This window comes from Micromys minutus (assembly GCF_963924665.1).
Source record: "Micromys minutus genome assembly, chromosome: 1".
Classification (NCBI taxonomy): domain Eukaryota; kingdom Metazoa; phylum Chordata; class Mammalia; order Rodentia; family Muridae; genus Micromys; species Micromys minutus.
Genome location: NC_137969.1, coordinates 177,371,597 through 177,393,900, shown reverse-complemented (window position 1 = coordinate 177,393,900; position 22,304 = coordinate 177,371,597). Strand labels below are relative to the sequence as shown.

Below are 22,304 nucleotides of genomic sequence, written 5' to 3'. Positions count from 1 at the left end.
GGAACCTTTGTACACATATATGTGCATACACAATTTTTTCTTAAGGTAGGCTGGGTCTCCTGTAGCCTTTTTTTTTTTTAAATCATTGATGCCTGATTTTCCTGCTTTTACCTTTTTTTTTTTTTTTTTACTTTTGCAAAGTACTAGGATTGCAAACATGCACCTACAAGTTCAGTTGGAAATGAAGATATTTCTTAATAGATATTTTCTGTTTACTTCTTGCCAGAAATTTACCTACAACTCAGTCAAGAATTTTTGCCTCTCAAACAGAATCTCACAACAAATGTCGACGTTTTTACAAAAGTAGAACTAAAACCAAACCACTACTGACCAGTCAGAAAGTCTCTGATCTGCTTGATGAGGTTCCTCAGGTCTTCATTGCTCTTGTCCACTTTTTCTTTGGTAGCATTTGTTTTCAGCAGGACATCCTGAGCATTCTGCTTAGCCTCATCTGCTCTCACCTTTGCTTCAGAGACCTGAACATAAAGGATAAGCCATCTATGAAACCAGCTTGATCTCTCTAAAGCAGGCCAAACAGTCAGTCTAATGTCAACAAACTTAGAAACGGACTCCTCTGTTAAACTATCAGGCTTTTATGTAGACGTAAAACACTCAGTGTACACATTCCTGTTGAAAATTCTTAGGGCTAGCATTCGAAATGTTTTTCAAAGCCGTTGCGGTCTTTTGGCTCTAAATCACCTGGTGGTGGTCTAACCACTTGTCACTTTAAAACAGTGCCCAACTTTGTATGGTACAACAATCACATGTTCTCCCAAATTATTGTTAATTATGATTTATGCTGCTTTTTCCTAATATACATGCTATTCCCATGAAGAGAAAGCAAATTCTTAGTCTGAATAAGAACCTTACCATCACCTTTTTGACCACAGAAACATCAGCTTTTACAGTAAACAGTGAATTTAGTCAGCATGTGGAACTGACTCCTTTTCAGATCCTCCCTACAACTGCAAGCCAATAAGCAACAAAACCTGTGCCCATCCACCGACTTACCATCTTGGAGAGCTGTTCTACTTCAGCCAGGGCACTCAGGACGTCACGGTCAAAATCCATGGCTTTCTGCCAGGCACTATGAGCCACAGTGACCAGACCACCACACCCAGGCCCTCCACACTTCTTTTCTCCTTCATCAGTTCTGCAATTTGGTCCACCACATTCACTTTCAGAACAGTCAGCCCCTGGGGGCGTTCCACAGGTCTGCAATAAGCCAAGGGTCAGGAATGTAGTTCAGGGTTAGTCAGCAACAGAATGGTTGGGTGGCCCAGAACAAAGGTGGATATGTCACATAAAAAGTGTCAAGGAAACTTAAACCAGCTTGCTCCCACTGAACTTTAATCTCAAATGCAGAAGGATAGCATGTGCTTTATCAAGTTCTGCCAATGTGAGAGTCATGGCAAGTTTAGATTCAGCTGCAAGTGCTCTGGTGGGTATGGTCTGCTGTCTGCATGTAACTTTGATAGGGCTTGCCTCATCCATAGATGAGATGCAGTGAGAAAAGCTGACACAGGACAACACTGAGCACTTAATACAGACAAGGAAGCTGGAGGGTAGGATTTGAGTAAGGAAGGTGCTAGAACATTTCTGATGGGAAAGGAAGACAATTTGTATGAACAAAGGAGAACAGACCTTTTTCAAGTTCCCTTAACCAACTCATCCAGCTAGCACTCCTTACCAGAATCTTCTAAAAGATCATAAAACATGGTTATGGCACAGGGGTAAACAGGGAATTACAGGCATGCTGTATAATATGGAAACTGTACTGAAGACAAGCAGGATTTATCACAATGGAAAACAGCTACCAGAATACCCCCAAACATAAAAGCATTATTTTAAAGATACATTGTTTTTAGTAGATATATTGTGAACTCTTTGGCCTGAATAATAGTAAAGTACCTATAATTCCATTTTTTTCCCGTTTTTTAAAGCTTTATTATGTATACAAGGTGTATGCCTACAAGCCAGAAATAGTGATCTGGTTTACAGCCCATACAGCACTTTAGAATAATTGTGTTCTATGTGTTATGGCAGAAAATGAGTCCCACTCAAGTCTTAGGAGTGCTTTCTAAAAGCACTCTGGCAGCACACTAGATCTGCTTTGTTTCAACAAACACGACAGGGATGAGGAGCCAGCATGCCTGGGCTTTTCTCAGTGAAGAACAGGAAGTACTGAGGAACACAAAGAAGGAAAAACCTCTTCACAAGAAAAATGGCAGTCAAGAACCCATAGAAATAATCACAGGATAATGAAGACAAAAACAGAAAATACAGGAAGCCATGTCTTACAGGAAGGCCTGCACAGAGAGGGTGCTCCTCTGAGGGCCAAAGCCACTCCACACCCACTTACCAGCCACTCCCAAGATGCACTCTGTTGAAAGCAGAAGATGAACACCAAACCCAAAGATTGCAAGTGTAACATGCTTTTTTTCTATTTCCAACTGCAGATGTGGTGGGGACAAGAAGGGCTGATAGCAGTACAGAAAAGTTTCCTGTCTCCAGGACACCATGGTTCTTAAGTGAGAAGCAGCTCAGCTTGCTAGGGAGTGGGGACGAGGGTGTTGCTCTATGGTGCTGTGGTAGAGGCCACCCTATTATGCCTTGAGAGAAACCTGAAGATAACTTGGTGCTACTATCCAAGGTACCTAGGGCATAGGGCCCAGGGCCATATAAAGAAGTGTCTTTGCAGGCTTTCCACCTGATTCTTAATGATTCATCTGTCTAGGTTGAGAAAAATAGAAAATAATGTTGGCATGTATATATAAATACATCTCAGTTGCCTCAGGTTTCCTCCCATGAAAAATAAGGAAACTTAAGGGAAAACCTGGCTTGCCTTTCTTTTGGCCTTCTGCCTGATGATTTTTATTAAACTCGCTCCTCAATTTCATCTGGCTCCAGAGTTACTCTTTAAAAGCTTCTAAGAAATTAATCTGCTTTTTAGGCCGGCTCAGACCTTCATCTTTACCAGGTAATATTACAAAGGAACATTTTATCAAACGCCAATGGACCAATTTTGAATTCTTCTACTTGGATGTTGCTGTTCAAAGCAGAACGAGCAAGTTTTTTTGTTTAAGGCCACACTGTAAAAAGGATCTAGTTTCAGTAAGAAGTCCCTCACAGAGGAGCAGCTGGAGGCAGAGGCGGGCTGGGAAGCACATACTCTATTCCCCATGCCTTCATCATGGTTAGCCGCAGTGTTGCCCATGCCTTGTTCATGGCTAACCCACAGCCCACCCCAGCACCTTGAGCACTGGAGTCACCCTTACAGGTTTGCAAACAGCAATACTGAAGCAAGGCAGAAGGTTTTAGTTTTTCTTTGTCTCCTAAAAAACACAGAAAATGAGACCAAACTCCAAGCCTCACCATCTCTGCAGCAGCCGACAGGTCCAGACTTTGCAGTTTGCCAGCCAGTTCATCCAGAAGGCGTGCCTGTTCCTCCTGCTTTTCCTTGAACTGAGACTCTCTCTCCAACATCAGATCTTCCACTCTGTCTCGGGTGAGGGCTGACTGCTCCACAGTGCTGTTGGGGTCTGTGGTGGACGCATTCACCCTCTTTTCTGCCTCAAGAGAGATCTGGAAATACTTGGTGATACTATCCAAGGCACCTAGGACAGGAAATGAAATTGCCTACAGTTAACCTCCTTGCCTCTGGTTCCTCACCAAACAGTGCCCATATTTGGTAACTTGTGATCCTGATTTATACTGTAAGGCTTTAGGATTCAAGAAAAAAAATCTATGGAAGCAGAGTTTTCCTTTAATGAACAATGAATCTCTTCTGTCCCATGAGCACTTGGTCAAAATCTGGAGGACATCAAACGCTGGGGTGAAAGGAGAAGCCAAGCCATTGTGTACGCATTGTTTCTGTATTTAGGCAAATATCTAAATGTTAAGCATCCTGAAGATGTCTAAAACAAAATGAATAATGTGGAATTGTGTCATTAACATATTTCCCCTTTGCTTTGGGGGGAGGGTATTATATAGCCCGTGATATTTAACAGTTAAAATATTTTCAAGTTACTTTCTAATAAATAAGCAATAGTGATCTCAAATTCGAAAGGACTCACAGAATTAACAATATTTAGTTGTCACAGAGTCTAAGGAAAGGCCATGGTGTTAAATCAGAGAGCACATTTTAACACAGCAGGGCCTCTACATTGTTTTGTCTCCAGGTCTCATATTGAGAAAACAAGAACTTTAAGCCACATTTGTGCCAAAGACTCAATTGGTAAAGATTTAAAACTGTTAGAACACTTTTTCTTAAAAAGGAAGTATTAAGAGGGTACACACAGGATTTTTTTTTTTATAATGGAGGCTTGAGATTTGTGCACAGGAAGTTCTCACCCTGGATATCGGAGTTTTTGATGAATTCTAGCTGCTCTGCCAGCTCTTTCACCGTCTTGTCAAGGCTCTCCGCTTCTGCCTGCAGTATGCCTAGCTCTATGGCTGTGCTGTTACTCTGTGAAGCCGTATCAGATAATTTCACTTCAACTTTAGCCATCTTTTCAGTGACATCTTTGGTTAATTTCCTGTAAGAAGAAAAGTCAGCTTAACCTAAAACTGGGCCAAACTGTCAAAATCTTTCTTCTAGGTTTTCCACTAGCACAAGCCTTTGCCCTCCATCTTCAGACTAGATCAGTTATAACCCTCAAATACTTGAAGAAAGATAACAGTGAACGCTCAGCTCTGTGTGTGGGGGGGGGGGGGGGGACAGGGGGTTAGTCTAAGCCTTGGATGGAAAATGAACAAGGGTGAGTGGAAGCTACCAGCTCTCAAGTAGGCAGCTGTAAGCCCTATAAGGCCTAGACAGGACTCCAGTATAGAGGACTGTCTCCCAACCAACTGCCAAAACCCTTTCCTCTTAAGCTCACCTCAGGGCTCTCCTTTAAGAGGCAGTCCTGCAACCCACCACAAAGAAAGTTGCACCAACTCTCCCTTACTTAGAAAAAGGCTGACAAGCGGTCACAATTGCTGGAGAAGGAAACACGGAATTTAAACCTTTCTCTTCTGTGTCACGTCTCTGAAGCTGTACTTCAGGAATATATGTGTATACATAATATATGATTCCTGTGTGCACACATGCCACCAAGGAGTGCTGGAGAAGAAATGACGCTGGGGTTCACTGGGAATCACCTGACACAGAGGCAGGGCGTGGGGTTTGGCAGAACTGAGTGGATACAATGACTTCCTGGTGCTAACTTTTTCTCAGAGTTTCACTGATTAGTTCACTAATTCAAAAAGGCTTTCATTTCTTCTCAGATCTCAAAAATAGCGCAATTAGAAATAATGTCTAGCATGATGTTGACAGCACACACCTTTAATCCTAGCACTTGGGAAACAGAGGCAAGCCAATCTCTGAGCCAGCCTGGTCTACAAGAAGAAATCCTGTCTTCAAAACAAAACAAACAAAATTATCATCATCTATCTAGGGCTGGTGAGATGGCTCAGCAGGTAAAGCTACTACTTGCTGCTAAAGCCCGAGGATGACTCAGATTTGATCTCCAGAACCCACACAGTGGACAGAAAAGAATTTCACAAGGTGTCCTGACTTCCATTAAGTGAACACCATAGCAAGAACACTTGCCTACTCACATACAAATCCACAACTTTTAATATGCATTTAAAATGTTTCCTGGATTGGGGAGCAAACCTAGGACTCGATATACTTTCAGTGCTTTAGTCGGCAAAAATAAACTATTAAAGAAAAGATACAGAGGAAGCGCAGTGAGGAAGCTGTTTCCGTACAGACATTTCATGACATTATCAATGATGCCTTTCATGAGACAACAGCTACACAGAAAAATAATTTGGGGGTAAAGGTCATATTTGTGGTAACAGGAGTTCCCTAGTAAGTAGCAATACTGAAGATGACAATTCAGGTTCATAATCCTTCTGTAAGTGTATCATCTTCATACTATACTGTAGGACAATAGCACCAGGGTCAATGTGCCAGCCAAGCTGAAAGCCTCACACATGGCTAAGTCCAGTTCTGCTGCAACAGAGCAGAGTGGAGCCCTCGGCCTCACATTCTACCCAGCTCACAGCCCCCGTTGACAAACAAGGGGCCCAGAGCCGGTGTAATGACTACAAGACCTAGCGAAAGTACCTCTCCAGGAAATCTTTGCTACTCAAAAGTGAAAAGCCTTCAAGAGTGACTTTCGGCTCATTAGCTATACTTACTCTGCTTCCTCAAAGAGAATGCCGATGTTTTTCAGTGGTTCTGCTGCTGGGCTCTGGGCCAGGATGTCTTTTATTTCATTGACTTTCTTCTCCACGGAATCCACGGTCTCTCGGTAGGGACCAATCACACCACTGATTTTCAAAGCCTTGGCTTTTTCCAGGAATTTGTGGGTCCTGTTGGTCAGCTCACCAATGATCACATCCCAGAGAGCAAAGCACTGGTGGCAGGGTGTGCAGTCGGGGAAGACCCCCGAGTACCCTCTGGTGCACTTGTCACAGCGTGGTCCCTCAACACCCTCCACACAGACACACTGGCCCGTGGACTGGTCACACTGCGGTGTCTCAATGCCCCTGGGATCACAGTCACAGGCTAGAGGGGAAACAGAAATGCTAATTGACATTACAAACTTCACTGACAAAATCTGGCATCTAAAATCCCCAATCACCTTTAGAGCCTATAAGTGGCTTGCCCTCGAATACATACCCTTTGCCCTTTGACCCTTTCTAATGGTAATTTTAAAAGTCAGTAGATAAGCCTTTCTAACCACTTACTTTGTGGCAAGCATTGTAAATGTGTAACAGGGATATAAAGTCATTCAACCCTCTCACCATCCCTGTGTCTCTGCAAAATAGTTATCACTATTTTTCTGAAATAAACAGCAAGGTAGAGCTGTTATAAGTCTCATAGGCCCATTTTGGCCTCCATCCCACCTCTGTTCCCAAGCCTGAGCTCCCATATAACATGGCAGTCTAGATGATTCAGACTGCATCCTGATGTGAGACTACCTTTGCCAGAAGATACTTCCTAAAGGACCGGCACCTAACTAATCAAGCCCACCTGCTCACAAAACAAAGTAACATCTGCTTGGTTAAGATCAACAGAAAACCAAATCACAAGGAAATATGAAAAAAAATCAAGATCCCGGGCTTAAAAGCTTCCACTACAGACAATCCACCTTGTGTCTGCCACTGTGATCACACACCCTCACAGTATGAGCAACAGACTCACGAAAATGTCGGAAGTGACCCCAGCGGGTCTTGGACACCACTTGGTCCTTTTTCTATGACTCAGTATAGTTGGTACCTTACTCAGAGACGAATGGCAAAAGGTGAAATCCTGCCTGGCACAGAGGAAAACCAGCGTATCTGGCCAACAGCTGATTGATATGCCTTACCCCTGAGTAGAAAGCTGGACCACAGGTCAGAACCACATCATCTTTCTGTGAAACGGCACTTGCTGTTTCACAGAATTTGTAGAGCTTGAACAACAAAGGGTCTGTAAAGGGTCTGTACACGCATCCCTGGCCTTCAGCCCATTCTGGGTAAAGGTGTGACAGTAAGATAAATATGCCTTCCTATTTCCCTAGGCAGAGTATGAACTCCCAGGGAAGGAGTCATTTTTTCACATGACACCAAACAAAAAACTACCTTATACTCAGTTCAACAGCCTTTACCACATGAGCTCCTAATGTCATCTATGAGCATTCCGAAGGCATTTCACATAGCAGTAGGACAGACAGCTAAGGCAGCGGTGCCTCTGTGACAAAGCACAAAACCTAACCTCTTCTACATCAATAGCTACGATTTGCCACTGAAACTTTCTCCTGGAGCGTCGTCAAGCAGCAGCTGGGCTGGCAGTCCTGGAGCCACCTATGTCCAACTTCTCAACCCACAAAGGTGTTTGCAACCTGGAGGGTTTGACGGACACTCGTCACCTGCCACATGGTGCTTTCTGTTGTCACCTATCTGTGTGTCACCTTTAACAACAAGGCTAAGGAACCCAGACAACAGTTAGAGCACAATTATGGGTAGAGGCTATAAATCTTGTCTTTCTCCAAACTCCTTTTACTCTAGGGCAGGGAAACTAGGACAAAGGGGGGAAAGCCCAATTTCTGAAAGGAGTCAAGGCTTCCACATCTGCAGATGAGAGCACTTGGTGCACAGGAGGAACTTTTAAAATTTTTATTTATTTAATGTATGAGTGCTCCGTTGCATATACATCCACCTGCCTGAAGAGGGCATCAGATCCCCTATAGATGTTGTGAGTCACCATGTGGTTGCTGGGAATTGAACTCAGGACCTCTGGAAGAGCAGCCAGTGCTCTTAACCACTGAGCCATCTCTGCAGCCCAGGAACTCTTAGTTTCAGTCACTTCCCTTGTCCCTACGTGTTTCTGGTCTCCTGCTCCAAGATACCCGATCATATTTCCACTGGATAAAGGGGGAGTAAGGGTATGTGTGGGGGGGAGTCTTGATTTTATCTTTGTGTATTTTCCAATAGCTTATTCAAAAATTTAAAATTTAGCATATTCTAGTACATTTCAGGACTGGAAAATATGCTTTTCTTAGTGTACTGATGTTTTAGAACTAAACTTTAGTATTTCAAAATTAAGCCAACAATTCCTTGTCACAACTTTCCAAGCACCAGGCATTTTGTTTCTCCCGTTTTCGGAAGGCAACAGTTTTTCAAACCCCAGAATCACTTAAGCTGTGAATGATCTGTATACCATTTGTTCTCTATGTTCCTCAAAAAAGGACGTCCTGCTCAGAGTCAGCTTGTGAGCTTATCTTCCCTTTGAAGATTAGGATGAAAATTCAGCCAAGTGTGGTGGTGATACAGACCTTTAATCCCAGCAGACAGACATCTGAGTTCCAGGGTGGGGGTGGCAAACAGCATATTAAAGTCACAGAGGACTGCAAAGCCAAGGTGCACTTTAAATCATTTTAAGCAGAGTGTGTAGTGACAACCCAGAGAAACCAGGGAAAGGCCTGGCCAAGTCCTGTCAGCCTTTCGAGTGAACAGAAAGAGCTCAGATAACCGTGCGGCTAAAGAGACTGCAGGGTTAAGATTTAAGAACAAGTTTATTACATTTGGTAATACCCAGTTGTCTCCTAAGGTTAGAACGACCTAGGATGGTAAAACATAATACAAGAACCAAAATAACCTTGTGTTTAAAGGAGCCATCTGAACTGTGGTTTGTGGATGGGCTGGTGATGGATGGTACGGGGCTACGGCAGAAAGTTTCTACTGAAGAAAGGATTCAGAAGCTTTAGTTTTGAGCAGGTAAAGAAAAAGTTTAAATTACAGTATCAGGAGTCTTCAGTGGAGGGCAAGAGACCAACTGAATATAGGACTACTTAGTCATCACCTGGTCTACAAGAAGTCCAGCTTCAAGGATGCATACTGTCTGGGAAAAGTCCTTTGCTGATGGTAACTAAGTCAAAGTGCAGGCCAGGGGAGTATCAGGTAAGAGTGTTATGGGTATTTCTCAGATGTCCAAAACTAAGTAACAAAGAGAAAACTGCCAGAGACACTACCAACCCCCACCAAATGATGGCTGTATTCGAGCAGTTGACATTTCAGGCTCCGGTTTCATTAAGAATTTTTGTTTCTGGGCAGTTGACTGATTTCCTAGTAAACAGAGTTCAATTGCCTGCCCTTAGAGAAAAAATTGACTGGCATTTCACAACACAGCTAGAGAAATCCTGTCTCAAAAAAAAAAAAAAAAAAAAAAAAGCCAAGGTGGACAGCTCCGGAGAAAGGGCTGCCCCTTCCACATGCATGTGCACACTTGTGTCTGCCCCAAGGAGTACGTAAACTATGACACAGTGGACATCAGAGAGAGGGGATCCTTTTATCCAGATCGGATGACTGATGTGAAGAAATCTGAAGATGGATTCATGGGAGGTGACAATGAAGTATGGAAGGTATCATGCCAACTCTAACCACAGGGGTCTTACCTCTGATACCTCTCACCTGGCTGCTCTTTTAAAACAGACCACAAAAGCCTATTTGAGGAACAAGCAGCTATGGTCCTCTAAGTGGCAGACAGTGATGGGCTCGTCTAGGTAGGTGCTGCTGCTGCTAAAATGACTGCTTAAGTCTGACTCTTAAGATAACTCTGTTATCTTGCTCTTGTGTGGTACTCGGGGATAAAACAGTTTGAGACACATTTAGAAGGACTACAGGGGCACACAGTTTGACTGCAGTTTAAACTGTGCAGACATCTGCTGCCTGCTTGTAGCTATTTCAAACATGCTGACCTCGTTAACCAATTAACAGTTACATCTTCTCTGACAAAGGGCTGGACCACAAAGGAAACACAGGTGCATGCCTTCCCTCGCAGATCCCTGGCAGACCTGTCATTACTGAAGAAGTATGAAGAGATGTTCACACAGCCCACAAAAAAACAGTATCACTTTGTACCATGAGAAGGAATGGGATCTAGCCATTTTTGCTTTCCACGGATTTTGCAAAAATTTTAGGAGACACGTTCTTTCATGTTCTCTGTTGAGTGCATTCCTAAGCTGGCCCCTACTTCTGCAGTATTCTTGGATGGCTGCTATCATGGGACAAAGACTAACCTGCTGGGAAGGTGCCAAAAGCCAAGTGTGGTGGGTGTTACCATATGATGTGGTAACTGCTGTCATGGGTAAGGTTTCAATGTTCCAAGAGTAAAACCTTCCCAGGGGATATGTAATCTTTCTCACGTTCCGAGGGTGTGTGCATGCGTGTGCAACCCAGCCGGCCATTATTGAAAAAAAGAAAAGTGTTTGACATGTATATATTAAAAACTAACAATATCATCAACAAAAGCCCAACTCTGTTATTTCTAAATACATTTTCTTCTGTCACAAAGGGTTCTGCAAAATCCTTATTTTTAAATCGTTTATAGATCTGCAAACAATACTGCACCAACTTCAATACCTTTGAAACCCAGAGGAAACACCAGCCAACTGTGCTCACCATGGGAATCCACCTGCATAGCTGTTTCTTAGGCACTGCTTCCTCATAGCCTTTCCTGCCTTCTGACCCTCCTCTGCCCACTGGACAGAGTCCACCCTCACCATCTTGACATTAAGACTTCTCAATATCTGGGAAACTGAACCTCCTCATGACTCAGGCGACAATTGTTTCCTAGGGCCCTTTCCGTGGCCTACACGCCCTCTAGCAAGGACAGTCATTTCCTCTTCCGATGCCAGCTGCCAACAGGAACACTGGACAGGAGGCAAGAGCAAGGGTCCTAGGCCTGGCCTCTGGTTCTGCCCTCATTAGAGGTGTATCTCTGGGCCTGAGTCTTATTACCCATCGAGTCTGAGATCTGTCAGCAGTAATGAGGAGACTGTATTCATCTGCGCAGGCTATTTGCTGCACTCATAAAATTGAGAATTATGTATATAATATACCTAAAAAGTCATCAGCACTAAAAAGATTCTCTGAAAATTTATGTGCCCCGTTTTCCCCCAAAGAACCCGTCAAGTGTTTCTGGTTTAGGAAGAAATGCCTTTTGAGATAAGGTCTCGGGAAGCTCAGGGTACTTTAAACTCTTTATGTAGTGAAGAATGGCTTTGAATTCCTTAGCCTCGAGTCTTGACCTCCCAAGAGCTAGGACTACAAGTACACACCACCCGGTCTAGCCTACTCACTTTCAACTGTTCACCTTCGTGTTTGGAAACTGAAATCTGATTTTGAACGCAGAAATGATGCAATGTGAAACATCTGGTCATGGGGTATCTGCTGCTCCAACTTCCTACCATGGCTGAGCCAATGCTACAAGGCCAAAGGCTTGCTTACTGAGAGCTTGCATGAAAACTATCTATTTCGCTAAAAGGAACGACCACGAGTTTCATACCCAGAAGTCGCGCGACAGAAGGCCTGAGCACACTCCTGTTAGTCGTCCACCACCTCCTTAGTAAATTCGGGACAAATGACTGAGGTGCCAATTTAGCATATCAAAGTGGACCTGGCCGCCAGGTTCTCCCAGCATTCCTCAGTTCCTACTCATTACAGAATATGGCTGGCATACCCCACTTTCTACCTCAGATCTCTAGCCCAGGGGCTGGGCTATCTTTCCCCCAGACGATCTTCCCAACAGAATTCAGCCATCCTGGTTATCTGCCCTTTTGAAACTTTGGCCTCCTGGCTGCCGAACCTGGCTTCCCTCTCTGTTCCCTTCCCTTCCTCGCATGGTTCAGGGTCATGACCAAGTGTGGAGGCACAGACACAGCCAGCCCTGCAAGCCCTCGCCTATGCCTGGATGTCGCAGTTCTGCTGAGGAGAAAGCCACTGGCCTTTCAGGGAGCCTGTGGCCCTACACGGGCACTGCGGTCTTCCCTCTGCCATCTATGAATGGACAGAAAGATTCCTCCTGTGACCCCAACCCCTGCAGGGCACGGAACAAAGCTTCAGGCTGTAGCTGAACCAGCTTGTTCAGCACTGGCTGAGACTTTCCACCCCAGCACAGTGGTGGGCTTGTTCAGACTTGGCACAATAGGCCAAGAGCACCACGCTGCCTGGACAATAGCAACATTCAACTGTTTGCATGCTGGAGGCTCCAAGCATTTGTCCTTCACATAACTACATTTTTTTCCCATAAGGAGACCACTTAGTTATGACCTAAGTCCTTCTATAAGCGTACTGTTTCTTGGTAGAAGAAAATCTGTATTTATGTCTGCCAATAAACCATTTCAACTGAAAATATATCTATCAATAAATCACACAATTCCAGAAGAGTGTGGTCTTTAACTTCTGATGGCACTGCTTGTCCTAGCTGCCCTCTGGGGTCCTCCCATTGTCAAACATTCCAGTACAAACAGAACCCTGAGCTACATCTTACTCTGGAGCTGTCCCTGCCCTCAGCCTTGTTGCCACCCAGGCCACACATAGCCCCAGGGCTAGCAATGATTCCCCTTTCCCAACCCTGCAACTTCCAGTCTTCTCTATGGGGTCTTTGTGAAGTCTGAGCATCTTTCAGAGTCTCAACAGCATTTGGGGCCCAGCAGATTCTTGACTCAAGGCCTGCCTGAATGGGGCCCATATTCTTTAGAACAGGATTTTCGGCTCCCGGACACCAAGTACCGGAAGCAAGAGTGATAAGCTTAGTTCTCCCTTCTACAAATTTCTGAAACCCCTCCTTCCCTGTCTAGTCTCAGAGATTGAGGAGAGACAATATAGACCTTAATGTTCAAGTAAGCATGACATTTTATAACCAAACTGCCAATGTGGACAAGCAGGTCAAGGACTTTTTACCTCAGACTTTATTTAATACTTTAGGAAATGGAACTTCCTGGCCTCGATCTGAAATAGAGCTTGGAACAACGGTATAATTTAGGAAGAAGAAGCAGGGAGAAATAGAATCTCTACACTCAGGTCCTATCAGCCTCTCAAAACGTTTTAGAGCTGTGCTGAAGGGATGGGAATCCAAGGGTGAAAATGTGGAAAGATTTGAGATTAAACCTTTAGAAGCAAACTGTGCATTATATTGAAAGCTATGTGTGTATAAGATGTGTCTATCAATGCAGAACCAGAGAACCGGAAAGATGAATACCATACTGAGAGAGAGAGGTGCATGGAGGGTGGGGCGGAAGAGTCAGGACTCTCTTCTCCTCATGGAGGCTCTGCATGAACTGAAATCAGGCAGCTGGTCCCATAAGCCCATTCTCTGCAGTGGATCACTCCATCTGCCTGCCTTCCTGTGTCACTGGAGGCACTGGGACCACCCAGGTATAATGATCTTTGTAGTTTCTTTACGAGTCTGGTCATCTTAAAGAGGAACAGGACATACAGAGGAGCATCAGGCAGACAGGTGTGTCGGGCATGTTAGAGCGGCTGGTCCTACGGCTTTCAGGCCCTTCTAATAGAATCGGAAAGTCAAACCCTACTAGGGAACCACATCTGGATTAGAGAACCATCACTGGAAACGTGCTTACTGGTGGGTATAGTAGACATCATCCCTGTGTGAAGCAGGCCATGACCTAAGACGGCCTACAAAAACCCTCCGCCAGCCTCATTGAAAAACCAGAGCCGAAGCAATTTGTTCAGGTCCCTGCCACTGTTTCCCTCTCCAGTGCTGAGGCTCTAGCTTCTGTCACATACTGAATGAGCTAGTGACTCACTGGAGATCTCTTATTTCGTGTTATTGTATCCAAGAAAGAAAAGGGCTAGTCTTATATTTCGAGTAAAACAAGGACCTACAAAAAAACATACCAAGGAGCGTAAAAGAAACTACAGGAGATATTTACCCAAAGGTTGGCTTAAAAATAGGAAAGAAAAAGAAGGAATGGGTGGGAGATAGTTTAAGCAGCTTATAAAATCAATTACCTGCTTAAAAGAATAGTAACGATACAAAAAAAATTAAGGAAGCCTTATGACTCATGATTAGTAAGCCGGGCTGCTTTTGCTTTTTGAGATAGGTTCTTGCTCTGTGGCCTAGAACTTCTGCTTCTCCTGCTTCAGCCTCCGAAGTGTTAGCATTACAGGCTGAGCCACCTCCCCCAGCACAGTTTCTACTATGAAAAAGTCCCGTTTCTCTCAGCCTCAATGAGAATCTGGGCTTGAATTACATCGAAAAAGACGACTTGGAACTCCAACCATATCCACTTAACTCAAGGCCCCCCACCCCAACCCCCAGTCTCACTGGTCTAAAAACAATATTAGCGCCCTGTTACCAGAGTCTGCTTAAGTTGTGTGATTGGCTGATCTTACTAGAGGAGTCATGTCTATACGTGTATGACCAAGGAAGCCACTCACCCCCTCTCTTCCAGCTGAGCAAGATGCACAAAAAGGAAAGAAGGCTAAGGGGAAGAAGGTGGCCCTGCCCCTCCACCCCGCCGTCATCAAGAAGCAGGAGGTCAAAAAGGTGGTCAATCCTTTGAGAAAAGGCCCAAGAATTTCAGCATTGGGCAGGACATCCAGCCCAAAAGAGATCTAACACACTTTGTCAAATGGCCACACTACATCAGGCTGCAGCAGCCAAGAGCCATACTCTGTAAGCGGCTCAAAGTACCTCCTGCTATTAGCCAGTTCACCCAGGCCCTGCATTTAGACCCTGGACAGGCAAACAGCTACTCAGCTGCTTAAGCTTGTCTACAAGTACAGGCCAGAGACAAAGCAAGAGAAGAAGCAAAGGCTACTGGCCTGTGCTGAGAAGAAAGCTGCTGGCAAAGGGGACATCCCAGCTAAAAGACCACCTGTCCTCCAAGCAGGAGTCAATACAGTTACCAACTTGGTGGAGAACAAGAAGATTCAGCTGGTGGTTGATTGCCCATGATGTAGACCCCACTGAGCTGCTGGTTTTCCTGCCTGCCCTGTGTCAAAAGATGGGGGTGCCCTATTACATCATCAAGGGAAAGGCCAGGCTGGGGTGCCTGGTCCACAGGAAGATGTGCATCACTGTTGCCGTCACACGGGTTAACTCAGAAGACAAGGGTGCTCTGGCTAAGCTGGTGGAAGCTATAGGACCAATTATAATGACCGATATGATGAGAGTCACCACCATTGGGGAGCCAACGTTCTGGGTCCTAAGTCTGTGGCTCGCATTGCCAAGCTGGAAAAGACAAAAACTAAAGAACTCTCTAAACTGGGTTAAATGTACACTAAGTTTTCTGTACATAATATAATTACAAAATTATCTTCCAAAAAAAAAAAAAAAAAAAGAAAAGAAAAGAAAAGGAAGCCACCCACAGTACATTGTTCAGAGATACAAATGAACTGGCTAGCATGACTCGCATTGCTCGACTTTGCTGAAAATCACTTTAAAAAGTGACTGTGCATACCTATAGAATGTGCATATGTCCCCGCCTGTTTGTGTGCCAAGACGCCTCTCCTTGGCACAGGGCTTAAGAATTGAGCACATCCTCTGTTTAGCAGTCACATTTATCCACAAGGCTAGGTTAGATTACAAGTTCTGACCAACAGAAAAAGCACAAACGTGTGATGTCGTTGTACAGTTTACCGAAAGCCCTCGTGAACCTAAGGCTCCTGTTCTCGCCCATTCCACCAAAGCATCAGCATGGGGTCTGACCTCACCTCGGCACTCCACATCGGGGTCTCCCCAGAAGAGCTCCTGGCACTCGCTGCAGGTCCGGCCTCCAAAGCCCGGCATGCACTGACACTGCCCTGTGAACTGCAGTCCAAATACAGAGCTGTCAGGTGGTCTCAGTGGAAAAGACAGTTGTAACTTGTCCCAACCAGTTACAGAGTTGGATTCTGGACACCTGTGGTGTAGACTTTAGAGGGCGCCACACCATCACCTCCCAGCTATTCTCTTGGAATAGTCTCTAGCACAGCAGGATCTCCGCGGCCTCACTTTTTGTTTCGTAGGTTGACATCCATTCTAGGTCACCTCTTGTTCATCTAACTCTAGGGGGAGCGTTACTTTTAGCCTGTGTCACGGATCCTGAGAATGGCTATGTAGTTTCTTTCAAGCTGAGCGACTATGAGAACTACTGGGTTTGGGCGCCAGAAGTGGGAAAGATAGGACACTTGAGTTTGCTTCCATGGCTGGACACTGTGCTGAAGTGCTATCAATGGGTTAAATGGGGACACCATGGAGCCAAGGAGGAGGGACTAAGCCAGTCTACACTCTGGTGTTCCTCCAAATGGGGCAGAGTCATCTGATGGGCGAGCTGTCCCTGAACCTCTCAGGGGCATCACCCCTGGCCACAGCCCCTCACCTCATTGCAGGATGGCCCAAAGGAATGCTGAGCACTGCAGTCGCATGGCTGGCAGCCATTCCCGCTGGCCAGCTGCCAGGTATTGGGCGCACAGCGGTCACAGTTCTGCCCGACCACATTTGGAAGACACGAGCACTGGCCAGTGGTTTGGTCACAATGGCAGTCAGAGCCATTACAATGCTCCTTCACCGTGCCCAGGTAATTGCAGACACACTCTGAAACAGAACAGCACAATCAAATGTACCATCTGGTCACATTCATGGATACACAGCATGCCGCCGTTAGCGCCGTCTAAACAGCTCAGCCTTTCCTTCTCCAAATCTCAATGTTGACACATGAGGAAAAAATAAAAGTAAAAAAAAAGTACTAAGACTGCCGTCCTTGGTGAGTTCTCACGATACATACCAGGCATCTGATGCTTCCCAGGTAGGTGACATGTTCAACACAACTTATGGCAAACACTGCCTGCCTGTGTGTTTTCATGATACACAGACTCAAATGGAAGTCATTTGGAAATTTAAAAACTTAACTGGAAATTACACACATTGATGGGAACTGACATCCAGCGATTTCAAACTCCTAGCAGGAAGCAGCCTCAGCCCATGTCAGAAGCGGGAGCTAGAAACCCCAATAGCTAAAAAGACTTTTGAGGAATCCAGTCCTGCAAGCCCCCAACATTCCACACATTTATAGACAAAAACACGGGCCTGTGGGCTCTGTGGCCAGAAAGCCTGGCTGAGCTCCTGATAAGACAGAGATAAGAAGGTCTAAAAGAAAGCTTTTATGGCTGTTCATTCTGTCTCTGCCTGAGGAGGGAGGCTGGATTCCCCCAATGACATCAGAAAGGTGAAGCCACCCACAGTGGGAGAGCTCAGGTCTCTAAGACCCACCCCATCGGCAAGCTCCTGGGAAGAGCATTATCACCACGCACTCTACTGCCTGGCATTTATCTTGATGACAGCCACAATTTCTCCTGGCACAGAGCCACATCTTGAGACTTGCTTTGCTCAAAGAATGAGGATTTAAAGATTTCAAAAAAAAAAAAAAAAAAAATTCAGTCTCATCTTTCATTTGTTGACTGGGAGATTTTTGCCTCACTGAACAAGGGTTTCCCCTGTGAAATAAGGACTCCAACAACAGAACCCCGGTAGGAGGAGGAGGGGTGGGGGAGGGGTGAGAGTCACTGTAGCGTGCATGCTGAACGGATCTGAGCCTTACTTCTACAGTCTTGTCGAAGAGCGTCACCGTAGTGCCCGGGCTGGCAGTACTGGCAATGGTCCCCTTCTGTGTGGTACAGGCACTTGAGGCATCGCCCAGTCTCCTTGTCACACGCTTCTGGATCGGTGGTGTCAATGTTGTGGTGACACTGACATGGCTGGCACGAACCCCCAAAGTCCGAGGGATTTCCAAAAAACCCAGAGGCGCAGGCATCGCATCTGGGGCCTGTGGGAAAATAAAACCAGGCGACGTGAGCAAGTCCCTTACGTGGTAACGAAGGACTGTTCGGTTCACCCTGTCTGAAAGCCTGCTCACTAGTCCACTGGCATTCCAGACCTGGGTCAACCAAATAATGATTCATGACTTTCACTACATAATTTTACCAAATCCGGGGCCCATGGTCTCCATGAGGAGGAACAGCTTCTCCTGCGAGGGAAAGTGCCCTGTGCTCCTCAACGCTGCTGCAACAGCAGCCTCAGAGGCTCCGGCACAATGGGTAGGACAGCCTTAGCTTCCAGTCATACTGGGTGGAGCAGGAGCTGAGCAGAGATGAGATCGTGTACGCACATGTAGTTGGGTATTAAAATCCTAACTCAAGCGTTAGACAGAAATGGAAGAACCATGGAGCCTTAGTGAATGGCCAGGAAACTGAGCTCCTCAGGGATGACCCAGATTCCTTAGAAACCCTGTCACACACGTGCATGAAGTGTTTCTCGGACCATGCATAGCCTATCTATCCAGCAGCTGGTCAGTGGTTCCATGACTAGACTACAGGAGCGCCCCTCCCCCTCCACACAAATGGCTGACTTGACTGAATGTTAGCAGAAAACTGATCATAAATGGTGGGCGTGCTCAGCTATGACCCATCCTGCTCTTGGCAATTCTCCATATGATCTTTTCTTTATCCTACCACAGGGCCACCCCATAGCTTCCAGACACTTGCTAGAGGTCAGGTTATAGGAAGGGGAAAAAATTAACAAGGAAATTAATTTTACTTGTACTTAAAAGTGATAATTTATTCCTAAGGATAGTGATCCCGTTGCTTTACTCCATTATTTTCACCATCCAAGGGCCAACTGCCCTCACATGCTACCAGGGAAAGGGCAGGATCATCCTGAGTCCCTTAAGTTCTAAGTGAAGAACTGGAAAGCTGAGTCTAACTGCTTTGCTCTTCCTCTTTTTCTCACCAACAATGAACTCAAAGACACATCTCCTCCTGGCTCTTTGCTTCAGTGCGTGACTTACCAATGTAACCAGGGTCGCAAACGCATGCCAGCTGGAGAGTGACAGGGTCTTGATAACAGCTCCTGGCAAACTGGCGTCCACTGTCAGGGCCATCAGGGCAAGGACAAGGGCGACAGTGGTCTCCTGACCCAATGATGGGGTCACCATAGTAACCAGCCAGGCACCTGCCGTGGGTGTAAGAGATGATGGCTTAGAAACTGTTTTCTGCTTGAGGACATGATTTCCTGCACAGGGACTCTGCAGAACAGCAACAACCATTCTTAAATTTTAGTTAGGATCCCATGAAGGACTTGTTTCAATAAGTTGCTGGGTCCCAAATATTTTGATCAGCAAGGTTCCTGGTGTTGCTGATGCTGGCAGATGCAGGAAACACCTGCACCCTGGAATTAGTGAGATGTTCTCCTTTATGAACTGTTCCCAACGGTTCCTCAGAGAAACAGTTTTCCATGTGGACCTCACTACCGGACCCCACGTGGCCTGCCTATCTGCTCTGGACATATGTTCTCTTTGCCTCAAGGGAATCAGTTTCTGTTTACATGGCTTATTCTTCTCAGCCTGTTTATGAGTATGAGCAATGGTGGGGGGCAGTAGAGGACATACAGTACATTAGCCAGGCCATGGCCATGGGTTTTAAACACCCTGCTTTCCAGCTTTAACCCAACAAAGCTAATAGGGATGCTCTCTGCAGATGTGACTCCTGAGTTCCAAACCTGAGCAGGAAGAGGGGTGTTAGTAGCTTTCGATTGTATCATATTCTGGTTGTTTGGGGAGGGTATTTATTTATCCATTTATTTATTTATATGTATTTTATTTTGGGCAGATAATGACTCTTACCCCATAGATCAGGTCCTAAAAATCACCTTTCTCAGTCAGTACTGAACAGCCTAAGGCAGACACTTGTACACTTTACAAGCAGACTAAGAGAAACTGCTCACATCACTGGAGGCACACCCCCATGCCCTAGTCTTAAAATCTACCTAGGGTGTTTTGTGCCCACGGTAAATATTAAATTAACATTTGCTAACAGGAGAATAGCTTTCCTTTTACACTGTCTCCAGGAAACTGAGTGTATACAATGTTTTCAATAACAACAAAGCCATTTAAAGTGACTAGCCCAACTTGGATGAGGTTTCTGCTTTGACCCAAACATGACAAAAATAGTTCTCAAGTCTCATCTAAGCCAGAAAGTACAATGTGGGGGTTTCCTCAGTCTAAGGCTGGATTGCAGGGCAACTCCCAAAGGACAGACGGTACGGTGGCTGTGCTTTGTCACATCGCTAAGACCAAAGCAGTGCTTGGCACGAACCAGGCGTAAGCCACGCATGTACTGGCTAAATGAGTAAGCTTTTAGAAAATGCTGGGATAGTCAAAGATGGAAGAGCTATTTAGAGCCTGCAGGATATTAATTCTGTGGTTTGCCCAGGATAATGTTTCCTTAGCCAAAGATGATGTCATTCTTTTTCTTTCTGAGACAAGACCTTACTATGTAGCCCAGGCTGGCCTCAAACTCTCGATCTTCTTGCCTCTGCCCCGCAGGGCACCATGCCTATTCTATTCTCTTTATTTTCATGAGGTGGCGCGGACATACCTTTCGCAGTTGTGACCTGTGGTATAGTCCTGGCAGCTCAGACACTCCCCGGTCACTGTGTCACAGTCTTCAGCATGACCATTACACTGGCAGGGCTGGCAGCTGGGGAAGCCCCAATACCCAGGGAGACATCGGTCACACTGCCGAGCATATATGCCCTGGAAACAGTGGCACTGGCCAGTGATTGCGTCACAGAAGGCACTGACAGAGCCTTGTAGATGGCAGTCACAAGCTGCAGACAAAGCAAACAGAAACTCATTAGCTAGACAGAGGTGCCCCAGGGCTCATGCTATCCGCTTCAGAGCAGAGCTCTGCCTTTGAAAGTCAGGGAATCCCCTGGACCATGACCGGAATTCATTACGAAGTCTCTGACAACACCTACGTTTGCATCCGTTGGGGCCAAAGCCAAAGGTGCCCGGTGCACACCTGTCGCAGGTCCTTCCAACCACGTTAGGGCGGCACTGGCACTGGCCTCCGTTGGGGTCACACACAGAACTCAGAGAACCCTGAGGGTCACACTCACAAGCTGCAGGGAAGAGAGCAGAGAGACTGTGGTCACCAGCAGGAAATCACGTATCTGCTTGTGACTGGTCCTGTTCCCCCCTCAATGCTCCGACCCCTTTCCTACTCTGGCTCTGAAAACTACAGTTTAAAAACATATCACCCCTGTGCTGACTGGGAGGGAACAAACCAGCTGCCCTGGCAGATCAAAGTAGTTTTCTAGGCAGGAAGTCATTAAGGTTTTCTCCCCTCAGCTCCAGAGCTCAAATCTCTGCTGACATAAAAACCCCTGTGACTTTTGAGGTTGGTCTGATCTTTCCTAGAGGAAAAAAAAAAAAAAAAAAAAAAAAAAACATAACTTTCAGTTAGCTAATGCTTCCCTGACTCTCAGTCCTCAATGTCCACAGCCTACCGGCATACAAAGTGCAGAGTTACCTCCCTTGGCATTTAGATTTAGTCCAGGCTCCACCCCACAGTTACCTGGCAACAGACAGGTGTGCCTGACTCACCTAAAGGGAACTGCTTGCCTCCCTCCTCTCTCTCTTTCTCTCTCTCTCCCTCCTCTCTCTCTTGCCTTCTTGATCTGTCTTGCTCTGTCCTCTTGCCCCCTTTCCCCTCTCTCTCCGTGTGCTCATGACCAGCCTCTGCTTCTCTCTTCTCTGTGTCTCTGTCTCGCTCTGTCTCTCTCTGCCTTTCTGTCCCTACTCCCTCAACTCCCCTCCTCCTGCCCTGAATAAACTCTATTCTGTACTATACCCCCCCGGGGGGGGGGGGAACTGGTTCCTCAGGGGAAGGAATGCCTCAGCATTTGCCTACACCAAACATATTCTTTCTCTTTGATCTTTTTATAAAACACAACACCTCTCATGTGTACATTTAAGCTTTATTATTTTTAATTATGTGTATGTCTGTATGGCTAAGAACACCATGAGTTCAGGGGCCCACAGAGTCAGAGCTGCTGGATCCCTGGGAAATGGAGTTACAGGCAGCTATAGTGCTGGGAGCTGAACTTGGGACCTCTGCAAGAGCAGTGTGTACTCTATACCACACCACTTTGTGAATCAGCCCGTGTGAATGTCTTCACTGCGGAGTCTGTCTTATTTTATTTT

General features: G+C 45.7%; 1 protein-coding gene and 1 pseudogene across 2 annotated transcripts in view; one reads left to right on the top strand and one right to left on the bottom strand.

The window, feature by feature from the left end:
• The window catches only part of LOC308419540 (actin, cytoplasmic 2-like), a 1,056,985-nt pseudogene that overhangs the window by 907,769 nt on the left and 126,912 nt on the right, over positions 1-22,304 (top strand). The gene's annotated exons all lie outside the window — the stretch shown is intronic.
• Positions 1-22,304, bottom strand: part of LAMB1 (laminin subunit beta 1) — a 65,092-nt gene that overhangs the window by 5,906 nt on the left and 36,882 nt on the right. The window contains exons 18-28 of the mRNA XM_080915212.1: positions 21,077-21,220; positions 20,695-20,926; positions 19,107-19,270; positions 17,862-18,086; positions 16,644-16,858; positions 15,997-16,093; positions 6,190-6,559; positions 4,354-4,538; positions 3,376-3,617; positions 1,012-1,215; positions 332-476 (exon numbers count right to left, since the gene is read on the bottom strand). Coding sequence (XP_080771338.1) covers positions 332-476; positions 1,012-1,215; positions 3,376-3,617; positions 4,354-4,538; positions 6,190-6,559; positions 15,997-16,093; positions 16,644-16,858; positions 17,862-18,086; positions 19,107-19,270; positions 20,695-20,926; positions 21,077-21,220 — 2,223 coding nt within the window. The remainder of the gene's footprint in view (positions 1-331; positions 477-1,011; positions 1,216-3,375; positions 3,618-4,353; positions 4,539-6,189; positions 6,560-15,996; positions 16,094-16,643; positions 16,859-17,861; positions 18,087-19,106; positions 19,271-20,694; positions 20,927-21,076; positions 21,221-22,304) is intronic.